The following is a 21,240-nucleotide window of genomic DNA, read 5'->3' as shown; positions in this document are numbered from 1 at the left end:
AATAATAAAAAAGGTTGGAATATAGTTTTAATAATATCAAAATAGACATTGATACAAATGCAACAATTAATATATAATTTCATATAATATAATATGAAATAAGATACATACACTGGTATCAACAAGTTGTTTTGCCATGTCATCAACATCTTCTATGATAATAAATAGATAACTTTCCAATTAGGTTTTCTGTTTTATGTCTAGTATGCACTGTTGTCTAATTCATAATATAAGCAGGGAGCAATTGGCAGCATCTTCAAACAATTTTGCATCAAACATGGTATAACACCTGCTTAAAATCAACAAAAAACCCCTTGACATTTGAATTTCTCCCTGAAGAGGGTCATTAGGTGGAAATGTCTAGACAATTTTTTTTCCATTTTAGGCAGTTGTTTTAACACATTTGATGTGCACTAACATATTCATCAATCATCACCCAAATGTTAACAAACATAAACTCTAAAATAGTACCGATAGCAGTGGCGGTGAAATATCCTGAGGCAGCATACATAGCAATATCAACACAACCCAAAGTCAACAGCATGATTTTATTGAGACGATAACTGTTCAAAGGCTCCATAACTGGAATTGACGCAATGCTGCTGATTAAGTTCATTTCAGAAGCCAACTCTTGCACTCTGGTGTCAAAAAAAGTATAAAGCAATTATAATTGTGGAAAAAAACAGGGACAAACAGAAACTTCATTTAGGTCCCATCACAATCTACTATATAACAATGATTCTGGAAACAAATCATGCTATATGGTTTTACAGTTTACAGCTCATCAATCAAGTTATCAACAGAATTGAGCTGTTATTTATAAAGATAGTTTATCCTTGATGATAAATCCATCAGTTTTGTGGTATCAGTTTTATGGCATCAGTTTTCTGCTCATAACAATGCAAGGTTTAGCTATGTAATGAAGTATTAACTTAAAACTGTGAAAAAGTCGAAAAATGCATGTAACATAATGCAGCAGGAAAGAAGCTAGGTGGTTTTACTTAACCTTTACAACTATGTTTGTTTCTGAAAAACATCAACTATTGACTTATTTAAGTCATTTCATAATATAAGCTTAAAGGATTGGGTCTGGCTAGCTCAGAAAATACTTTGCATTATCCAGATTTGAAATGGCAAGGTGTTCTTGCATGCATGTATTTCTAGTATTAATCCCTCTTTACCTGTTTACATGGAAGTTCAACATGGATACAAGTGATAAATTATCAATGGTTTTCATTGTAGGTTTAGCATCAGTCATTCCACGTAAGGTCATGAACTGAGATATGTTAGGTAGTGACACACAAAGATCTAGCAAGACCTGCCCTCCTTGCATTTCTCTCAGAGTTGCAACATTCGCATTACAGAGAAATGTCTTCACATCTATATCATCCTCTTCAAAACCAAACATCTGATGTCTTGAAAATGGAAGCCTGCTTTAGAAAAAACAATTTTGAATGAAGTGATCAAAACTATAGATCTAGATGCCAAGCTATCCTATTTTGCATGGGTTTGTCACGATCACAATATGAAACTGTATATACATATATGCTTCTGGGCTACCTTTTAGGCAAAATGTAGAGATATTTTCATATTTATCTGTCATATTTTCTTAAATATGATAATAAACCTATAGATATGAAAGATAATAACATACTGCACCTTGCAAGATGTTGATTAGTGTTCAATAGTCCTTGTCTGGTTAGTTTGCCATAAAATTCAAATGTTTTTTCTTCAACTGTTAATGTTGCATCAGTCTTGGGATATTTCGCCAATTTTATAATAGCCATAAATGTTGATACTTCTGTTCTATCCAAGCATCCGTGGCCTTTACACAAGCCCTCGATCACAGACACAAGATTTTTCTGAAAACAATTTATAGAAATGTTTGTGAAACCTAAGCCTACAGTACAACAGCAAGAAATACTTCCAGTTAGTGCTTACTTTTGAGAATAATTTATCCCTTTCTTTTGTAATCCGTGCCAAACAAAATTTAAGGATGACTTTACATGCACCAGTGGCATGGTGCAAATAATCTGTGCCTAAACATCATTATATGGCATATTAGAAAATTGACTGAAACTTGAAATATGGCATATTTTGAAAACTGGAAAAAATATTTTTACCACTTACATAAAGAGATATTAAGGCCGATGAAATGTGCTGACAAAGCGACCAATGATGAGAAGAATTCCTCAAATTCATCTTCAGGATTCAATATATCTAAATTTCTAAAATAAAACTTTCCCAATCAATTATAAACTATGCATAAGTGAGTGTTTTATACAACTGCCCCTAAAGATTTTTTGAAAGCATGGAAAGCAAAAGAAATGTTGACTTTCAGGCAAGGAATCATAAACAGCTCATTTAATTAAAAAATCTTGAAGAAAAATTAACCTCTAGCTGCACAGCTAGGTCTGAAGTCTGAACGAAGTCCAGAGAGTAATAGTGATATTGCGCTATTCTGCTCCGTAAATTTTTCAGGAATATGCCTGATATATCATACCACACAGTATTACAATGAATTTCGCCTCTCAGAATTTTTTTTGTATAAATCTATCCGCGTGATGTGTTTTCAAAAGAAAAACAATGACTTTGGCAGGTAAAATGTACGCCCAATGTACATATATATAAATACATATTAATTATTCCTTTTTCCGAACAGCACTTTCTTCTCTACTGACGTAAAACTAAGGTTATCAACCTATAGTCATAAATATTATTTCTAAATCCAACAGAAATATATAAAATCTGCTACCTTCCGGGTACAAATTTAGCACATTTGTTACTTTCTGTATTACTTTATCAATTCACTACCTAACTTTTTTGAAACAGCCTTATTAAATGGGGATAAGAAACACTTTGCAATAAACACTAACCTGTTGTATATAATCCTGCACAGTTCTGGGACTGCATCGTGAGGAGAACCATGAGAAATAGCTGAAAGAATTTCAACTATACGCGACCAATCAGTCGCCATTTTCTTTTCAGTTTCCTTGACTTTCGTGAAGAACACGCGAGACGTTGAAGCGCGTGAAAATCAAAGATACGTTGCAAGCTTCCATTCCATGAATTAATATAGACATAAATTATATATGTAATATGTATAGTGTCAATAATTATACAAAAGCCCTGATGATTACCACACCAGCATAGGACGATAAATAAACGCACACTTCTGAATTCACTCAATTTAAATCTTTTGGAAGTTTTGTCTACTTTTTTGGGTCTTCCCTTTGGGGAGGGGGGGTACTTGTAAAGTTCAAGGGAAATAATAATTATCTGTTAAAATAGTAATTTGATAAACAATATATATTACATAATAATTTAAAAATTTAACTTCTCTATGATACGGCCTTTTTACTAGTAAAGCTCAAAATATACAACAATGCCACAATATAAAATGATCAGTTTGAATTTATTTGAAACCACCATTATGTAAGTATCAGCCTTTCGATTCTAGCTTGTCTATTTTGATGCAGGAGCTGGATTTAGAAAGCCTGGTGCTTTGTTTGCAGCTCTTGATGGTGCAAAACCAAGAACCTTTTGAATATTCTGAAAATGAGTAATAAAGGCAATTAGGACTTGTAAACTATGATTAGTAACAGATATCACAATGGATAAATCAGTTTGCAAACAGTTTCTTGACAAATTATTTACATTATTCTCATAGGACAAATTATATGAAATGTACAAATATATATGTCATGCCAGGTCATTGCCTCAAAATGAACAAACTAATAAAGTATATATATGAAGAGTACTGAATACTCTATAGAATGTAATAATACTTACTTGTCTAATGGACATAGTACATAAAATATACAGAAATATGAACGAGCAATCTGTGTAGTCTGACCCAGGAAGGTTACGATGAGATAAACCTTGAAACCATGATATTGGTACAAAAGGAAGCTTGGCTACAACTCTACCATCAAAACTAAACACAAACAATATTTATGTTGTACTCCAGTGTCAAGAATCAAACAAGTATTTACAATTACTTACATTGAATTGAACATTCCCATTAAGGCTGTGAAGGTAAAACCAATTGCAAACATTGATTTCATTTTAACCTGGATTTAAACAATATTTATAAATATAATGCATTACTATGTATACATAACTTATTATCAAAAGCCACTAAAATAAATTATAATGCTTCACTAACCATTGATAAATCTCTGTTATTATTTTTCAATTTCTCCTCAACACGTTCTAAATATTAAATGATTTTTCCTATTTCATATATTTTTAACATTTAAAGGTTATAAATATATGTTTACCAATTTTCTTTTTCTGTCCACCTGACATATCTGATGCGGTTTCTTTCTTTCGCTCCACTACAAAAATTATAAAGATGCTAGCTGACATGAGCTTTAATATAATGGTAAGATGAATAAAATTTTAAAAATATAAATCATCCCCTAAATAGACACTTGATACTTCTGTATTAAATTGGGGCAGTAGTCTGAAAATATTAGGGGTAAAGAAACTGTTGCCTAGAAATCACTAAAAGATGCAATTAAGGTGCTCAATTTAAATGCATTTCTTTTATTTACTTCAGTGACAGTGTGGCATGAACGTAAAGACCTATTAGACCATGTAATGACATGTAAAAATGATTACATGTAATAATATAATAATAATAAATATGTAATAATAATTACTCATTAGGCCTCTTCTTAGCTTAGGCTACTTACACTTCTTGCTGTGTTTTTCTACTTCAGATTTTAATTTCTTATATTTATCTGTCCTGTACACCAATATATATGTGATACCTAGTAAATGAAACAGTTAAATGTAAACTAACATATTTTTAAAATAAAGTTACAAACAAATTGTTTGAAATAATGAAATACTTTATGACCTCTGTATTCTGTAATTAAAATTTAACACACACACAAAAAGTAGATTTCACAATACCTTCCGATAACAATGCAGTAAATACAGATATGCACAGTATTAAAATAGCGTCTGCAAGCATTTTAAGTCTCAAATCAAGTAAAAAATAAAGTTTTTATATAAACTTTCTTTGCAAACATTCACCACTGTAAAAGCTGCGCCCGATATTTTATTGGTACTGCGGTAATCTCCCGGGGATACTTTGTATAAGTAAATAGGAATTGTGGTCGACCGTGGTTGGATAATGGTAACCGTGGTTGGGTGACCGTGGTTTAACAGCTGCTAATTTTGTTTAAAAGCCACGTTTTACATACGAATTAATACCTGGATAATTCATTCAATAAGGATGTCTCGAAGTGTTAAAAAGAAATCAAACAGAATGAAATATTTTTCTGGTACTACACAACATAATCTATTGATATTTGGTCGTGCCGATGGCTTGCCTTCAGATGACAGTGGAGACTCAGATTATGAACCATCAACTGGTGAGATCACGGAGATGCCAAGTACGATTATTAAAAAAAGAAAGCGAGGTATTGTTGTAGCATAAACCTGTCATCATACTGGTATTGGGCCAATTGTTCAGCTGCCTTCAGGAAAGATCTGCTACCTAAATCAGGAAAAGACAATGTTGACCAGTTAATATGAAAATATTTTTAATGATAAATATATATATATATATTCATTCAAGGTAAAAAGTTATCACATTCCAGTCAAGTGCTTGTCAAGAAATCAAAAACAACAAAAATACAGCCTGAGAATACCCCAAGTTTAGATTGGTCTCATAGAATACCTAATGAACTGCTGCGTAAAGTGTTATTATATGCTGTCAATAGTTTGACTGCCGTACCTTTATTATGCAGGTATAAACAAATCATTCATTTCTAAAAAATGTGACTTTGTTTAAAATAAATTATTAGTTGCTTAAAGTATGACCTGTATATGTATAATTGTACTTCATTGAGTTCATTCCATCATATAGTCATTCCATTTTGTAAAATATTTTCTAGAGTTTCCTGTGTATGTAAAAAATGGCAAGCAGTTGCATTAGATTGTTCTCTGTGGTGCAGTGTTGACTTGTCACATATGGCAAATACTCGGAATGCAAAGGACCAGACCTTAAGTTTATTGAGAGGGAGAGATTTTCTTAATTACGTACAAGATTTAAACTTAAGTGGTTGGCAAAAATTGACAAGTTCAGGAGTAGAGGTAGAATGATTCATTGCGATGGGAATATTGGTTAGTTATATTCTCTCTAATTAGGTATATTGAGGGCTTACTTAGCATCAGTATTTTAGCTGTATATATTTTACCAGGCTGTGTATGTGTTTCCTACAGTGGATGAAGACTAAATTCTGACCGAAGTGTTTATAGGCTGCAAACTATTTGACCATATCTGCAACTAAAACGTGCATGAAATTATCATTTCCTTCAATTGATTTCACTTTGGAAAATGCCCTTTTAAACTTGCAATTACTGCTGCAATTTTTGATGCATTGAATGCAAATCCTCTATATAAATGTGCAATCCTCTATATATAAGGGTTTGCAAAGGTTAAATATGACGTGCACCATCTACTGATGGTAACGCAATCCAGTATAGTGACAGGATAAGTTATGACGGCGCAATCACTATAGAACGCAATGTACAAGCCGATTTAGCGCTGTACTATAGCTCTGTTCAAGCGCTGTCATTGCGTTGCTAGAGGTAGGTCATCACCAAATTTCATCACTGCGAACGCTATGGCGTTATAACTGCTGGGATTATGCAAATCAGTTCACAAGTATATGAAAATGTATCCTAACAGGATCAGGGTTGCCAGATTACTGAATAAATTAGCCAAAATTTTTACTTAATCGTTGATTTCTTTTCAAACAAAGAAATCAAAGGGACAACTACAACAATGTTTGGCTTCTTTTGCAGTAATCTGGCAACACTGACCAGGATAAACGTTTATGATTGGTGACAATTACTTAATATAACTAAATTTATATTCTGTGCTGCATGGTTTAGGTTATTACCAGCCAGTGTACGCGACTAAGATCATTAAACTTATCAAATTGCTCAAAGATCACCGCTAATGGAGTCTCCCTCATTGCTAAAAACTGTAGAAAATTAACAACAATCAATCTTTCCCACATTCAGGTACGGTATCAATATCAGATGCTGCATGACTATATATGACGTTATTGAGAGTTTGGCATAAACTTTAATTTCTGTCTTGAAACTTGTACCTGACTTGCATTAAAAGTACAACCGGAGAAAATCTTCAATGTAAATGGTGATTTTTCAGGCGAATGGAACAGCAAATATGTCAGTTAAGAATTTACTCAATGAATGCGGACAACAACTTGAGGAACTGTATTTAGCTGGTAATAAGTCTGTTGGAACTCCAAGTTTGTTGTTTATTCAGGTAGCTATGTTGCGAAAGACGAGATTATATTACGGGATAATTATACTCAGTCTCAGACACCACTGCTATCATTAAATATTTTAGTCTTGCTGTCGAAACTTGAAGATATTGGACCTTTCTTGCACTTCCATTGAAAACTTCAATATAGAGAGATTGCAGGTGACTGAACCGCTCAACAAGGATATTTTGTCTTTACTCAATAAACTCATGAATTTTTTTTAAAAATCCACTCAGGCAGGATGCCCTAAAATGGTGGAGTTGCGGCTATCTCAATTATCATTCTCGACACCGTTGAAAGTTACAGTCAATGAAATGGTGATTTATTATTATAAACCATTTTTTCCGCAATAATTTCCTTTTATTCCCTGCAATTATGTCGCGCGCTGAACATTTGCATTCATTTCATAAAAGATGAATTAGCTAATAATTTTTTTACATATATTAGAACGCATCAGCTGGTTTTCCAGATTTAGAATTACTTAGTCTTGCGAGTGTTACCGGAGGTCCAAATGACGATTTCTTGCAAAGGTGAGCAATCTATCGAGTTTTCTGGCACCATTGCAGAGGCGAACCAGTCCGCGAACAAAGAATTTATTTACATCTATAAATATTTAACTTATTTCCCAACAGGTTATTGAAAACATCAAGCAAGTTACGGCAGCTTGATTTACGTGGATGTGAAAAAATCACACACAGAGCTTTTTCAGTACGACAGATTACAATTGTACTTATTTAAATGTGGGGAAAGTAGATGTATTATTCAGTTGCTTATCGGACATTTGCACTAACGTCTCCAAGCTCTCTATGTCCAAGCTCTCTATGTCCAAGCTAACATATTTCCATTCCTCTAGAATATCCCGGCTGTTTCAGTAGAACAGTTATTTTTAGCACGTTGCACGATTTCCTGGAAAGATTTATTCAAGATTATCAACGCAAGGGTAAACAAATGGTGTCATCCTATATTCATTGTTTTACTGACCTCTTCTTACTTAATCTTTTCGTCGGAACTGATTCTGTCCATATATAAGCAAATATCAAAGGACTAGCATACCGACTTGTGGTGAATATACCAATTAGCCTTTCTCACGATGACGAATATCCGCATTTTTGGGGTACTTTCAACTTTCTCAAATGCGTTTAAACAATAATAGCAATGTAAAAAGCATTTTTTAAGAGTCAATAGACCATTTGAACAATAAATTAAGCCTAAAATTAAAGATAGCCTGCGCTGCCCTGACAAGGTCTTGCGCTCACAATTTAAAAAAAAGTACCCCAAAAATGGCGGCACATTCCTCATCGTGAGAAAGGCTAATTGATTTAATAGTAAATATATACCTTAGTTTACCTAATAATTCATATTTATTTTTAGTGGCAAGACAATTTGAAAGAACTGGATGTATCTTGGTGCCATGATTTAAGCGATGTTGCTCTGTTAACTCTGGCTATTACTAAAAATACACTTTTAACGAAATTAAATTTGGCTGGCACTAGTGTTTCTACGCCTGGCGTGAGGTAGAGTATTACAAAATGTGTGGTACTGATCACCACGAGTCGCCATGATTTTGGATATCTTATAATTTTATAGAAATATTATTGGTTCATGTCCCAACTTGAAGGAAATAAATCTCACATCGTGCCGGGGCGTACCTCGTGGCTTGAAACAACTTCATAATGAAGAAAGCATTAGAACACTAAGAAATTCAGCCCTGCTTCAGGCAAAACCGGACAGCGTGGAACTATAAACACAGCGACTGTATGAAAGATATATGTAAAATAATTGAAAATTAAACGGGACTTACCTTAAGTTGGAGTTTGATGATAATTCTACCAAATCCGTAGTTGTGCTGAGGGTTAACATGAGATGCATTTAATTTTCAATTCTGGCAAACCGTAGTTACGTACTTGCGGTAACATGAGACTTTAAAGCAATTGTGGATACAGCCTACAAAGAGCAAAACTCAGTCTATTGTAACACAGCATTTTGGAAGACATTATCATCAATAATAGGTTTGTTATAGAATTTCGGAAACACAGAGTCCGATGACCAACCCACGTGCATTAGAATTGTGTATACTGACACTAAATTCTCGTAAATTATACCTAAGTCGTCGAAATTGGAACCACGATGATCATGGTAATTTCGTCTTGTAAGTACTTTTCGTATAGGCATCTAGCAATTTAAAGAAGGAAAAGCGTGTGGAAGGAAGAAAAAGGAGAAAAAAAACACACCACTTAAGTTCATCAATACTGGCCTGTGATAGACACAATTTTTGTTCAAAATCCCCGTGCGAGTGTCGTAACGCTAGGGTCTTATCACGCTCTGGTGCTCTATAGTATAGTAACGGTCCACATTCAACTCCTGGGAGTGTACAGACAAGAGTTCCAATAATAGAAGCTAACTGTTGAATAGTAACTTCGCTAAACTTCGATAATTGTACAGAAAGAGCAGTAATTTTTGTAATTTTCTTGGTCGTGAGCGAAACAGTCATGGTAGTGGAGTTTAAAAAAAAAACCAAAAACTCCAGAGTTTACTGTTCACTATTGTTACAAAAAAGCCAATCACAAAACTCGTTCATATTAGGTAGATACTTACTGCTCACGACTGCACACGGGCATGGGTTAGAGAGACTGGTACTAAGGTCCTGACTCACCGCCTGCATCTCATGTTAACCGGAAGTATGTAACTACCACTGAGTGCATGGTAACTACGGTTTGGTAGAATAAGATTGCTATATGTACACCTAAACAAAACACAAAACCCTTCTATCCTGAAACCAAAGCCATATTGGTTGGTGGGGGAGGTAACTCTTGCAATAAAAACGCGCGACCCAAATTTTTGTACGACGTCGTACCAAAACAGGCCGGGGGGGGGGTAAAAAAATAAACGCTATCAATGAATTGATTAAATTATATTATTCTCAATTATCAAGTTATTAGCCTTAAACCTTTCAAAAGAGAATCGTGATAAATCAATATTTTTAAACTTTTTATCAATAATTAGTTCACTGATTGCTCTACCCACAGCCGGGGACTGTTGAATACCATGGCCACTAAAACCATTACAGAAATAAAAATTTTCTATCTCAGGATGGCCGGAAATTATTCCATTTTGGTCCAAAATATTGTAGTCATAGAATCCAGCCCATGCACTTGTTACCTGAATAAAAATAGAAATCCTATATCAACGTTAACACATTCAAGTTAAACCACATCTATACAAATTAATGCCAGGCCATTCCGACTGGAAAGCAAGAAAAATAGTTTGTATAAGAATAACAATAAAACTCTCTCTTACCAAAATTAATTTTATTATTACGAGAATTCTGCTGCGGGGTTGAAGCCTTCAACGGTAAAATTTCATCTGTTAAAGGCTGCAGTCTAGCAGCCGAAATCTCGTAATACAATAATAAAAATCTTTTTGGTCAGTGCAAGACCGTTTTATTGTTATCCATAATTTTTATTCCTGGCTACGCATCATCCTTTTTTCAAGAATAGTTTGTCTTGATATAATAAGGTAATCAAGGTAATCAGCTTATATTGGGCGATATAGTTACCTTATATTAAGACAAAGTATTCTGCTTGCTTTCGTAATCATAAGACTATCAAGATAAGTCTGAATGTCGTATTCGTATATATCATATACTTGTCCTTAATAATGTACCTTTAGCCGTTCAAAAGCTGGAATACGATACGCCAGTTTTGGCCAGATATTTGTATCAAAGTAGTCGTAGTCTACTTCAAAATCTCTATCATGATGACTGTGATCTTCCTACAGTGAAAACGCAATAATTTAAATTCGTTGACAAAATTGCGATGCATTCTAATATACTCTAAATACCCTCAAACTAATTGCTTGCGATGCGTAGCATAGCAAGCTTTAAAATGGGCATTTTTTTTTTTTTTTTTTTTTTTATTTTTTGGGTTCTAGATAGTAGACCTCCGCTCGGCCACGGGGTATAATTATTATTCAGCAACTCATTATTATTCAAGCGACTGATTATTATTCAGCCAAAAGTCTTACATCTTTTAGCTGTTTGACCTCCCCCCCCGGATATTTAGTATCACACCATACAGTCGTCAGTTTTTCGGAGTTTTTCGTAGCTTCCGTCACAGTCAAAACACGACGCTAATGATCTTTCATCATTCTTTCATCAGATATACGTAACGCCTTCGTATATATTACCGTGACTATTGTGTTTCGGGTAGCTTGTGGGAGACATTTAGCAAGCGTGCGTGTAATACAGAGCGCATGCGTCGTTGTAAAACATCAAGCGTTTGCACTGGACTTCGTTTTAAAAGGCTTTTTGTTAACTATAGACTAACGTCTATGCTCCCTGTACGACACGATTTTACATTTTGCAAACAATGGATAGAATTGTCTGTTCGGAGGCTTACAGTTATCTGGTCGGATGTCCTTTCAGCCAGCGAGCATTGACGACATGACCAAAGTTGGTTGAAACGCGTGCCTCTATCCGCATTCACATGATTTGTTGTTGTTTGGTTCTGTACCTTTACCTTATTTAGTTGCTGTGCTATTTGTATAGACTTGGTCATAGCACTCGGTCAAAAAACACTACAGGGGTCCAAAATTTTAATTGCAAAAAAGCTGAAGAATAAAGTAAAATTTTGGATCTATAATTCTCATATTCAGTTTGTAGCATAACTTGTCTCGGAAAAGTTAAACCGATACAACTGAATAGATTCTGCTTAGGCACTGAATACAATTGATGTTTATAGTGTTGTTTATTGTACAGACCAAAGACCTTCAATCGGAGTCCTTTCTATATTTATATACCATTTATTTGTACAGTAATTCCTAGTATTTGCTGGAGTTCATGGTATTTTTGTGTATTAAATTCAGAGTATAGTATAATACATCATTTAAAAACAAGCATCACTGAAGTCACTGAAGCTCAGTGAAGTAGTGTGACTTCCTCTATTTATTAACATAACTGTCATCTTTGGCATGGATTATGGGAGTGGGATACGTTTGTTTACGCATGCATGTGATGGTACATTAGAGGAAATAATGTGCGTTGGCATTAGAATCTCTACATTGACGTTTATAGCATCGTAAAACTGCATGGCCACGTATACCACGTATTAACACCAGTTAGACTATGTGTAAAACAGCAATAACTATTCAAAGTTTATTAAGCCTTTTGAACGCCAAAACTTGTGAACATATTTCGATATATGCTTAGTGTATATATTATGATCGTGAAGCTGTTTGCCGTTTGTTCAACGGGCTCATTACTATAATAGAAGCGGTATATACTCTCCACACGAAGTAACTTCCTATAAGGTAACGTCACAATTACTATAGTTTGTAACTCGCGCTGGCCAAATATATTTGTTGGCATACAACAAAATCAAGGTTTATTTACAGTGAATCTGGTCTATTGGTGAGATTGTTCGCCAAAACCTGAAGGTATGCTGTACAACTACGGTAGTTCATGACTAAAACTCCTTTTTCGGGTGATTATAATTAGTGTTTGTCACTGATCTGGTGTTGGTAGCTAAATATAATTATCCACGTACAAATAAATCATCATGCATGACATATTTAATACTACTTGCGGTCTATTAGCGCGAAATATTATTTTAGCACTCGGTGCAATCTAAAGGCGATTTTCCACTTACAGCGAAATCGTTCGCTAGCGAAATATTTGCATATTTTCTTTTGAATTGAAAACAGTCAAGTCGCACTAATTTATTTATGCTGTTAAAATTCAAAAGAAAATATGCAAATATTTCGCTAGCGAACGATTTCGCTGTAAGTGGAAATCCGCCTTAAGCCTGGGCGGACATTTCGACTCCGCAGAGGCTGTTGGTGTATGAAAACTAAGAACGTAATATAAATGAAAAACAGCATTTTTGAATCAATATTTCTCATTTCCATACATCAACAGCTACTTCTGTAATTGCACCATGTAATCGAACCCTTAGTACAATCTAATTGTGGTGCTATCGTAGCTATATTGTTCGTAACTACAGCCTAGAATTCGCATCGCAAGCTAACGCCAGAGTGGGCGTCTTGTTCTTCATGATTTTGGTGTACCTAACAAACATTCAACAAAGAAATGTTTCGCGCTAAAAAAAAAATCCAAGATTTTGGTATGTACAAGAAGTATTTTCCTCTAATATACAAATATTTTTTTAGCAAATTTTGAAATGGTTCCTCATTCCGAATGACTATTTTTCTAAATTTCTACATTAAGTGGTTCACGCAATAATTGATAATAAGATTTAGCAGCATCGCACACTACCTCTTCAGGATGTTCAGCCACGATGAATTGTTTACTGCTTTCTGGGCGTAGATAAATATTCTGAGCTGTATCAAATAATAACACAGCATCAGTAAACCCATCTGGGCAATCAACAACATATGTCACCCGCTTTGCTGCTCTCACTGGAAGACTTATATCAAGCTTTGCAGCCAATGGTTGGGCCCAAGCGCCAGTAGCGTTTACTAAATTTCCACATTGCAGGGTTTCCTTTGACGAACTCTCCGATCTAATCAACTTTGAGACAGAACAAAGTCAGATACGAAAGAACTTGCACTAATATTCGATAAACAGAAATGAAACAATCACTAGCAACTGGTAATGTAATACACCGCTAGCAATTTCTTATAAATGCCAATGTACCTGTACTTTTGATACTCTCCCATTATTCACTTCTACATCATGTACTTCTCCTCCAATCAGCTGTACTCCCATATTAGAAATTTTGTTTTTGAAATGACATAGCAACAGCCATGGATCGAACCATCCTTCACCACGGTTGACTAAATAAAAAGAAATGTTACAGCTTTCGTATTCTGTATTATTGCATTATTCCGCTTTCCATTAATAAACACTCTCACCATTTGTGGCAAGCGCAACACCATCTGTGTTCAACCAAGGATATTTTTTAGATAATTCCTCTCTTGACAATAATGATATATCAACATCGTTTGACCTAAAATATATTACGCCAGTATTAAATAAACAACATCCAATTTTCTTTTAATCTATGAGGACAAAGATATGAGGATAAAATTTGGAAAGATATTTTAGCATGCTGGCATGATATATAACTAATGATTTTACCTCTGAATGTCAGCATTCTCTGCCAAAATAGATCTCCCAGCATCAGAGGAAAGGAAACAGTATGTGCCATGTTTAAACTGCACATCTAGAGAATCCTCGCCTTTGATACCAAGATAATCATCCAGGTTTTGTAAGAATTCAAATCCAAATTTTGACATTTGAATGTTTTCAGCAATTGAAAATTGTTGACGTATAGAGCCCCATGACCGCACTGTGGAGTTTTGGGAATACTAAAAATATTATACCTGAATTAGTCACTTCCCATGCATTTTTCTGTGTTAAGCAGAGCCATTTTATGATGATATTTATTCTTATAGTCGAGTTGGCCATTGTTGACTATCCTTGTCATTGATTATATATTAAGAAGACATATCAACCTCGTAGCCACTAAAAGCCAGGCTTTCTGACTTACGAGGTTGGTCTGGTTGGAAGACATGTAAAAGCGAACATTGCACTAATGAAACTCCTTAGAAAGACAAAATATTAGGACAAATCCTTAACCACTGCCTCAGTAGTAAAACGTGGTTTGAATTAGAAACGTTGTAGATCTCGAGGAAATTAAACTATTTAGAAATTAAGGCTGGATATTCACAACTAATGCAAACATGCAAACTTAGCTGGATCTGCACAATAGAGGCAATTTCGTAACAGTATTTGCCAGACTGGTGGGGTTTATTGTCAGTTGAGTCACTGAAATCTCTATGGCTCAGAAGGTTAAGCACAACTGCTGCAATATCTCTTTTGAGTATGTGAAGAAATTTTCGAGGTCAGGTGAACCTTACCCTGAGGCACAAACAATCTCATATACTAGCTAAATGGAGATGATTCACTTCGATAGTGGTTCCATTATATAGACTTACTTTATAGGTCTTCCTAACAATACACAGCTTGAAGAGTATAACAGAGAATCAAATAGCACCATGCATGAACATCCATGAAATAACTAAGGTATCATCCATGATGGAATAATAACTAAGGTAACATTCATGATGAAATAACTAAGGTATCATCCATGATGGAATAATAACTAAGGTATCATTCATGATGGAATAACTAAGGTATCATCCATGATGGAATAACTAAGGTATCATCCATGATGGAATAACAAAGGTATTATCCATGATGGAATAACTAAGGTATTATCTATGATGGAATAACTAAGGTATCATCCATGAAGGAATAACTAAGGTATCATCCATGATGGAATAACTAAGGTATCATCCATGATGGAATAACTAAGGTATCATCCATGATGGAATAACTAAGGTATCATCCATGATGGAATAACTAAGGTATCATCCATGATGGAATAGCAAAGGTATTATCCATGATGGAATAACTAAGGTATCATCCATGATGGAATAACTAAGGTATCATCCATGAAGGAATAACTAAGGTATCATCCATGATAGAATAACTAAAGTATCATTCATGATAAAATAACTAAGGCATGATGGAATATCCAAGATATCATTGATTAGGTCATCGGGATGTGACTGGATATTTTTAAAGACAAATGCAAAACGGAAAACCTGTTCTATGCATGGCGTAGCATTTTCCCAACATATAACATGATAGCTTCGTTTTATCTCGGTATTGAGGGGAGTGGCAAACAAGTCAACATACTTTATCAAAAACTAAGCATCAAATTAATGGGGTGTATGACACGTACATGGTCCACGTCACCAAAGCCCTGTCTGTACGTCTGAAAATGGCCTTCATACATTCCAACAAGTAAATGTATCATATTACTTTATCTTGCAAATGACAGTTTACTTCAGTGTTAATTATTAACTTGTATTTTAATAATTAAGTTATTCAAACTTATTTTATTACTCAAAAGTTTGCTCAAAAATTACCTTTGTATCCCGTTCAATAACACAAATGGACGAAGGATTTAGTCTTTGCGCGAGAAAATACGCAGAGCTAAGGCCCATTACACCACCTCCGACTATAATAACATCATAGGTTTTCTTGCATTCTGTATTTATACGTCTTCTTAACAATGGTCGAATATTTGAACTAGTATTTTGTAAATAACGAAACACACCTAGACCTACACGCATACTTTCAATTACAGAATTACTTAGCGGTAATTCACGGCGTTATAAATCACATTTTACGTATTGTGCTTTGCGTTCAGCCAAAATGTTCCAAATATTCACAATTATTGAATAAACGTTTATAGACACCAATATTCCAATAATAACTAACTGTTACTATCGCGTAGAAGTGCTGCCTTGTCAGATGCAGAAACTTAGCATGATATATTATTATATTTATGACAATGACAGTTAAAAATATACACCCCAATTCAAAGGCCTGTGTAGCTTGTGATTCTGCTAGACAATATTATTGATGGTGTTGTAATATATTGGTGATTGCTTTTAATCAATTACCTTAAATAGCAATGTTACATGAAGCAACTTTCATCATCAACTCGCAACGCAACAAAAACCAAAAATCTAAACAGCAATGATGTATGGAATAAAAACAGTTCATAAACATTCAACTTGTTTCCAAAACATTTTCTGTGTTACAAACTAGCTCATATATATCATATTTGACGCGTAAACCATTTTCAAAACATTGTTGCGTTGAGAGTTGATATTGAAAGTTATGTCGTGTAACATTACCTTAAGAAGGCAGAAGAGGTCCAATTGTGTAAATGTGTGGCTCGTTCAATTGTGTGGCTCGGCAGCACATATAATAATTTGATAATTGCACAAAACTGGTACCATACTTCCGTCAGTTTTGCGTCAAAGAAATCTTATTCCTATATGAAGCAGTTCGTTTACGATCTAACCATTCAGCAGAGAATGCAGTATAATTCCTAGAAAATATAATTAACTCTTTCATCTGTAGTAAATTAGCTAAATGTTAAATAACATTCTTGATTTTCGTAACATCATATATCCTTACCCGTGGCCACAGAGACGTTAAGAGAATCTAGATGGCTCATTTTCTTATATTTCTTTGAGGGAATTGTCAAAAATTTCGTGCACAAGTTCTGGATTTCTTTCGAAAGGCCTTTTCCCTCGTTTCCTAAATACATTAATACAATTTTTAATGTATGGTAATGTTAATTTAAAGGTGACAGTATATAAGTCTAGTAATTGTCTGGAAAAAATGGATTATTACACGAACTTTGTTATTTTTTTGCTATCAGCTCCACCTATGCGCATCTTGTGGATGTATCTATACTAACCTAACACCAACAGCAATGGTTTTTCTAGTTTTAAATTATTGATGGTAACAACAGGCAAGGTTCTCTCTGTGGAAACGAAATTTGCACCAACTGTCCCAACAATATCGTAATTTTCTTTACCTTTTTCCTGAATATAATAATTAAATCAGAGCTTCAGAGCTTCATTTTGGCAATTCAATTAAAGTGGATTCTATCATTCTAGCACATTTCAAACACGTGGTAGACGTATATCATAAAGAACGGGATATCATAAAAGTTTATACCTTTAGTAAATGTTTGATGTTTGTTGTGTACACAGGTAACGATTCCATTGCTCCAGCACTGGCTTTGCTTACTGTTGGTGTCAGAGCACAACTAAATTGAGTACAGCTACTTAGAGTCCCTTGTTTTGTTAACGTTTTCGACGTTTTGTTTAGGTAACAGTATTTGCTTTACCTGTCAAATTCACTGCTAACAACTTTATCCACCCCAAGAAAGGCAGCTGTGCGTAAAATTGCTCCCATATTCATCGGATCCTTAGTTTGAGAGATATAACAAAATACGTGTGGTAAATTCTAAGTTGTAAATGTTTTGCAGCGAGTATCACGATGAAATAACTAAGAAACAACTATTTTAGTACCCTTGTTATTTCTACCAAATACTTTGAAACTTAGGATTTGCCAGTTAAAAACTGTGATAACTGAAAATTTGGGTTTAAATTTCGATTCTATTTCAGAATCATCATCAGACCAACCTGATCGTATATTTATAATCAAGTATAAATAGGCTTTGAACATAATTTTGACTTATGTACAAAGAAAGATGCAGACAATAAGTGGGACAAATTTTCAGTTTCGCTTAGGCAAAATGTTAGGATCCCGCCTTTATTATTCGCTCGTATGCTGGCCTGAGCTGAATGAGCTAAACTGGGTCTAAATTAAGCTGACTGAGCAGATAGATTACCAGCGAAAGCATGCAAAACAGGACTTAAACTTGTTCCAGTGCCGTTACGAGATAGAAGTGGCTATAGTCTGAGAATCTGGGTGACTAACGGTCAGCTCAGAGCCTCAGCGGTAACAGTTATTAAAATAATACATCTAGTTGTGGAAGCCCTGAATACATCCAACATGGCAACATCCAATTGCAACATCCTCGTTCCCAGATTTCCGCGTACAGCACACAAACCTGGGAACGAGGATGGTAAAATTGGTTGGGAAGGTTGGGAAAAGATATCAGAAAAAATCCTACGAACTTATAACGAACATACAAAACAAATTCGAGTTCACAAAGTACTTATTATAAAATTTGTTCCTTTGAAAGTTTATACTGAAAAAAAAGGTAATTATTAAACCTGAATTCCTTCAAGAATAAGCCATATTGATGGACGACTTCCATTAATATTTTCCGTTGTAGAATCGCTGAAAAAAAACAGGAGAAAGAATCAAAAGTTTTTCACTGCCTATCAACTCGCATGAAAAAGGAAAGTTTCAAAAGTGAGTGAAGGAAAAGATTAACTTTCCCATACCGGGAATCGAACCCGGGCCGCGTGGGTGAAAACCACGAATCCTAACCACTAGACCATATGGGATCTGTTAACAAATCCCTTCAATTTAATGTATATAAATCGCAACCACATCAACTCAGACTTTATATAAAAATTCTTTAGTAATAGTTTATATTATAATATTATTATATATCACAATTCACAAACTAGAACTGTAGGAGTATTTTAGAAGGAGCTGTTACACTATGCAACTTGCAATGCAATTATTATTTTGAGGGATGTTAAATTGTTAAGAGTTTTCGAAATGCTAACAAAAAACGTTTATAGCACATCGTACGAACGTGTTTGACAAATTTAGATGCCTCAGAAGTAGACTAGAATTGCATTTACAAGTTGCAACGAGAAATACTCCAACTTACCTATCAAACTTCTCTGACAAAGGAACCATTGACAAGTTTTCAACTTTTATGACAATGTTCTATAAGAAATAATCAAGCTCTTTTAACATAAATATTGGTATCAACATGGAGAATCTTGCCATGTGATGACATTGATTTTCAAAATTAGAATTAAATTAAAATTAAAATTAGAATTAAAATCAGAATTAGGAATTTGCCTTTTTCAGACAGTGAAAGTGGTTTTAAATTGTAATAATATCCATAATATGATCTAATTGTAAATTGTAATAAGATCTAATCGATCTAATTGTAATAAGATGTAATTGGTCTATAGACAGTTAGTTATAGAATGATCTGAATAATTGGCTGTGGCTGTGGTGAAGGGTTTACATGTGAGAAGGTCAATCTTATCTCCCATTCACACAAATTTTAGGTTTACAATTAGATATTAGTCATATGACATACTTGATGAGGACGATTTCCTGAAAGATCATCTAAGCGTTTCCTTGAAACCAACTTAATTGGAATGTTTCTTCTGGCTGATATTCTTTCCAAGTCTTCAAATTGCGGCCTGAAACCCATCATATAAAAAATATCATGTGTTAAGGATGGTTTAATTAAATTAAGAACTCCATAAAAAATAATTCTAGCAAACCTTGATTTTGTATTTGATGCATCATCGTTCAAATAAATAGAGTAAAATTTTCTTCTTCTTGCTTCAAGTGCTGCTAAACATGGTGATATGCCAAAAAGGTATTCTTTCTTGGAAATGTTCACATTCTTTACTCTATATTTACCACACTTTATTAGATAAATCATCAAATTTATGCTAAGGACATGTTGGTCCAAGTCACTAAACTAATTAGGCTTATTGTGGTATTAAAACCCCAAGGTACTAGGCTACAATTAATCACATGACTGCACTGAGAGATTTGGTGGTACAAGTTCAAGCACTAACATGTCTAACTTGGATCTTATATAGTTGCATTCCAGTGGAAAAACAATTTTATTAGGTTTATGTATAGGTTGCAAAATAATTCATACCTTTCTGTGTAGTATTTTTCTCCTGTTTTTCTCCTCGACGAATTTTGGGAAGATTTTGTCTCCATCAGTTTCAAAAATTGTTTTGGAACCAGGCCTTGGTCTTTTTTATTACAAACTCTTAAATCTGTGTGATAAAACACTACAGAACCGTTATAAAGGGCCCTGACGTTTTTTAGTTGGGCGTTTCTGGAAAATAACATAATATAAATGAACAATCACAAAGCACTATGGAAATATAATAGTAATACTATGTAATGTATTTTGTAATGTAGTTTACTATAGCATCAATGTGATTACTCGTTTCCAGGGTACCGGGTACGACCAGGGCTGTGGCTAGAAGCTTAATTGGGGGGGTGTATATTCATATATTCGTCTTATGCCCGACTGATTTCTTTTGTACACTATTGTTCCTACGGTATATAAACATGAATATATGAATATACACCCCGGCCCCCCTCCCCCCCCCCAATTAGGCGGTCTAGCTACGACCTTGGGTACGACTATGAGGACGAGGTGTGGGATTTCCGCAATGCGCTGCAGTTAAGAATCAAGACTCAAGACTTGAAGACTCCAGAGTCCAGACAGTTTTTAAAGCCTGGTTCACATGAGTGAACGCATAAACAAAAATACAAAAGAAATCGTTTCCTCAACGGGTCAAAAACGAAGCCAAAGGAATGTGCTTATGTCGCACACTTCTT

General features: G+C 34.5%; 5 protein-coding genes and 1 non-coding gene across 7 annotated transcripts in view; 1 reads left to right on the top strand and 5 right to left on the bottom strand.

Annotated features, from left to right (window-relative positions):
- LOC114533590 (E3 ubiquitin-protein ligase UBR4-like) overlaps positions 1–2,988 on the bottom strand; it is a 29,222-nt gene extending 26,234 nt beyond the window's left edge. Inside the window, exons 1-7 of the mRNA XM_028555135.1 lie at positions 2,877–2,988; positions 2,131–2,228; positions 1,942–2,039; positions 1,660–1,862; positions 1,182–1,430; positions 472–638; positions 112–152 (exon numbers count right to left, since the gene is read on the bottom strand). Of these exons, the coding sequence (XP_028410936.1) occupies positions 112–152; positions 472–638; positions 1,182–1,430; positions 1,660–1,862; positions 1,942–2,039; positions 2,131–2,228; positions 2,877–2,977 (957 nt within the window). The 5' untranslated portion in view covers positions 2,978–2,988. The remainder of the gene's footprint in view (positions 1–111; positions 153–471; positions 639–1,181; positions 1,431–1,659; positions 1,863–1,941; positions 2,040–2,130; positions 2,229–2,876) is intronic.
- Positions 2,989–3,191: 203 nt separating this feature from the next.
- LOC114533572 (calcium load-activated calcium channel-like) lies at positions 3,192–5,140 on the bottom strand. Its single transcript, XM_028555114.1, has 7 exons — positions 4,924–5,140; positions 4,701–4,778; positions 4,284–4,340; positions 4,169–4,215; positions 4,006–4,073; positions 3,793–3,937; positions 3,192–3,552 (listed from the first exon to the last, which is right to left on the bottom strand). The coding sequence occupies exons 1-7, from the start codon at positions 4,982–4,984 to the stop codon at positions 3,466–3,468; spliced, it is 543 nt and encodes a 180-aa protein (XP_028410915.1). The 5' UTR covers positions 4,985–5,140; the 3' UTR covers positions 3,192–3,465.
- Positions 5,141–5,232: 92 nt separating this feature from the next.
- LOC114533569 (F-box/LRR-repeat protein 6-like) lies at positions 5,233–9,120 on the top strand. Of its 2 annotated transcripts, XM_028555110.1 has the most exons (12): positions 5,233–5,435; positions 5,594–5,765; positions 5,913–6,111; positions 6,916–7,047; positions 7,196–7,315; positions 7,400–7,474; positions 7,550–7,630; positions 7,761–7,843; positions 7,946–8,021; positions 8,167–8,253; positions 8,685–8,827; positions 8,901–9,120. In XM_028555110.1, exons 1-12 carry the CDS (start codon positions 5,249–5,251, stop codon positions 9,055–9,057), a joined length of 1,512 nt encoding a protein of 503 aa, XP_028410911.1. In that variant the 5' UTR covers positions 5,233–5,248; the 3' UTR covers positions 9,058–9,120. The 2 variants fall into 2 exon arrangements, with proteins under 2 accessions (XP_028410911.1, XP_028410912.1); XM_028555111.1 differs by lacking the exons at positions 5,233–5,435; positions 5,594–5,765 and having other exon boundaries at positions 6,019–6,141.
- Positions 9,121–9,191: 71 nt separating this feature from the next.
- On the bottom strand, positions 9,192–16,666 carry LOC114533570 (FAD-dependent oxidoreductase domain-containing protein 1-like). The gene is made up of 8 exons (XM_028555112.1): positions 16,269–16,666; positions 14,410–14,639; positions 14,184–14,278; positions 13,966–14,105; positions 13,585–13,839; positions 10,977–11,084; positions 9,416–10,472; positions 9,192–9,257 (listed from the first exon to the last, which is right to left on the bottom strand). The coding sequence occupies exons 1-7, from the start codon at positions 16,473–16,475 to the stop codon at positions 10,218–10,220; spliced, it is 1,290 nt and encodes a 429-aa protein (XP_028410913.1). The 5' UTR covers positions 16,476–16,666; the 3' UTR covers positions 9,192–9,257; positions 9,416–10,217.
- Positions 16,653–20,800, bottom strand: LOC114533571 (rRNA methyltransferase 1, mitochondrial-like). The gene is made up of 10 exons (XM_028555113.1): positions 20,543–20,800; positions 20,154–20,285; positions 19,964–20,069; positions 19,520–19,578; positions 18,948–19,014; positions 18,053–18,132; positions 17,881–17,971; positions 17,618–17,744; positions 17,332–17,454; positions 16,653–17,242 (listed from the first exon to the last, which is right to left on the bottom strand). The coding sequence occupies exons 1-10, from the start codon at positions 20,740–20,742 to the stop codon at positions 17,211–17,213; spliced, it is 1,017 nt and encodes a 338-aa protein (XP_028410914.1). The 5' UTR covers positions 20,743–20,800; the 3' UTR covers positions 16,653–17,210.
- Trnae-uuc lies at positions 19,113–19,184 on the bottom strand. The gene has a single exon. It is a non-coding gene; the product is annotated as a tRNA-Glu (tRNA).
- Positions 20,801–21,240: the final 440 nt, after the last annotated feature.

Source organism: Dendronephthya gigantea, unplaced genomic scaffold (genome assembly GCF_004324835.1).
Source record: "Dendronephthya gigantea isolate DGI-Jeju-01 unplaced genomic scaffold, DenGig_1.0 000093F, whole genome shotgun sequence".
NCBI classification, from domain to species: Eukaryota; Metazoa; Cnidaria; class Anthozoa; order Malacalcyonacea; family Nephtheidae; genus Dendronephthya; species Dendronephthya gigantea.
This window is presented reverse-complemented; position numbering and strand designations above follow the sequence as displayed.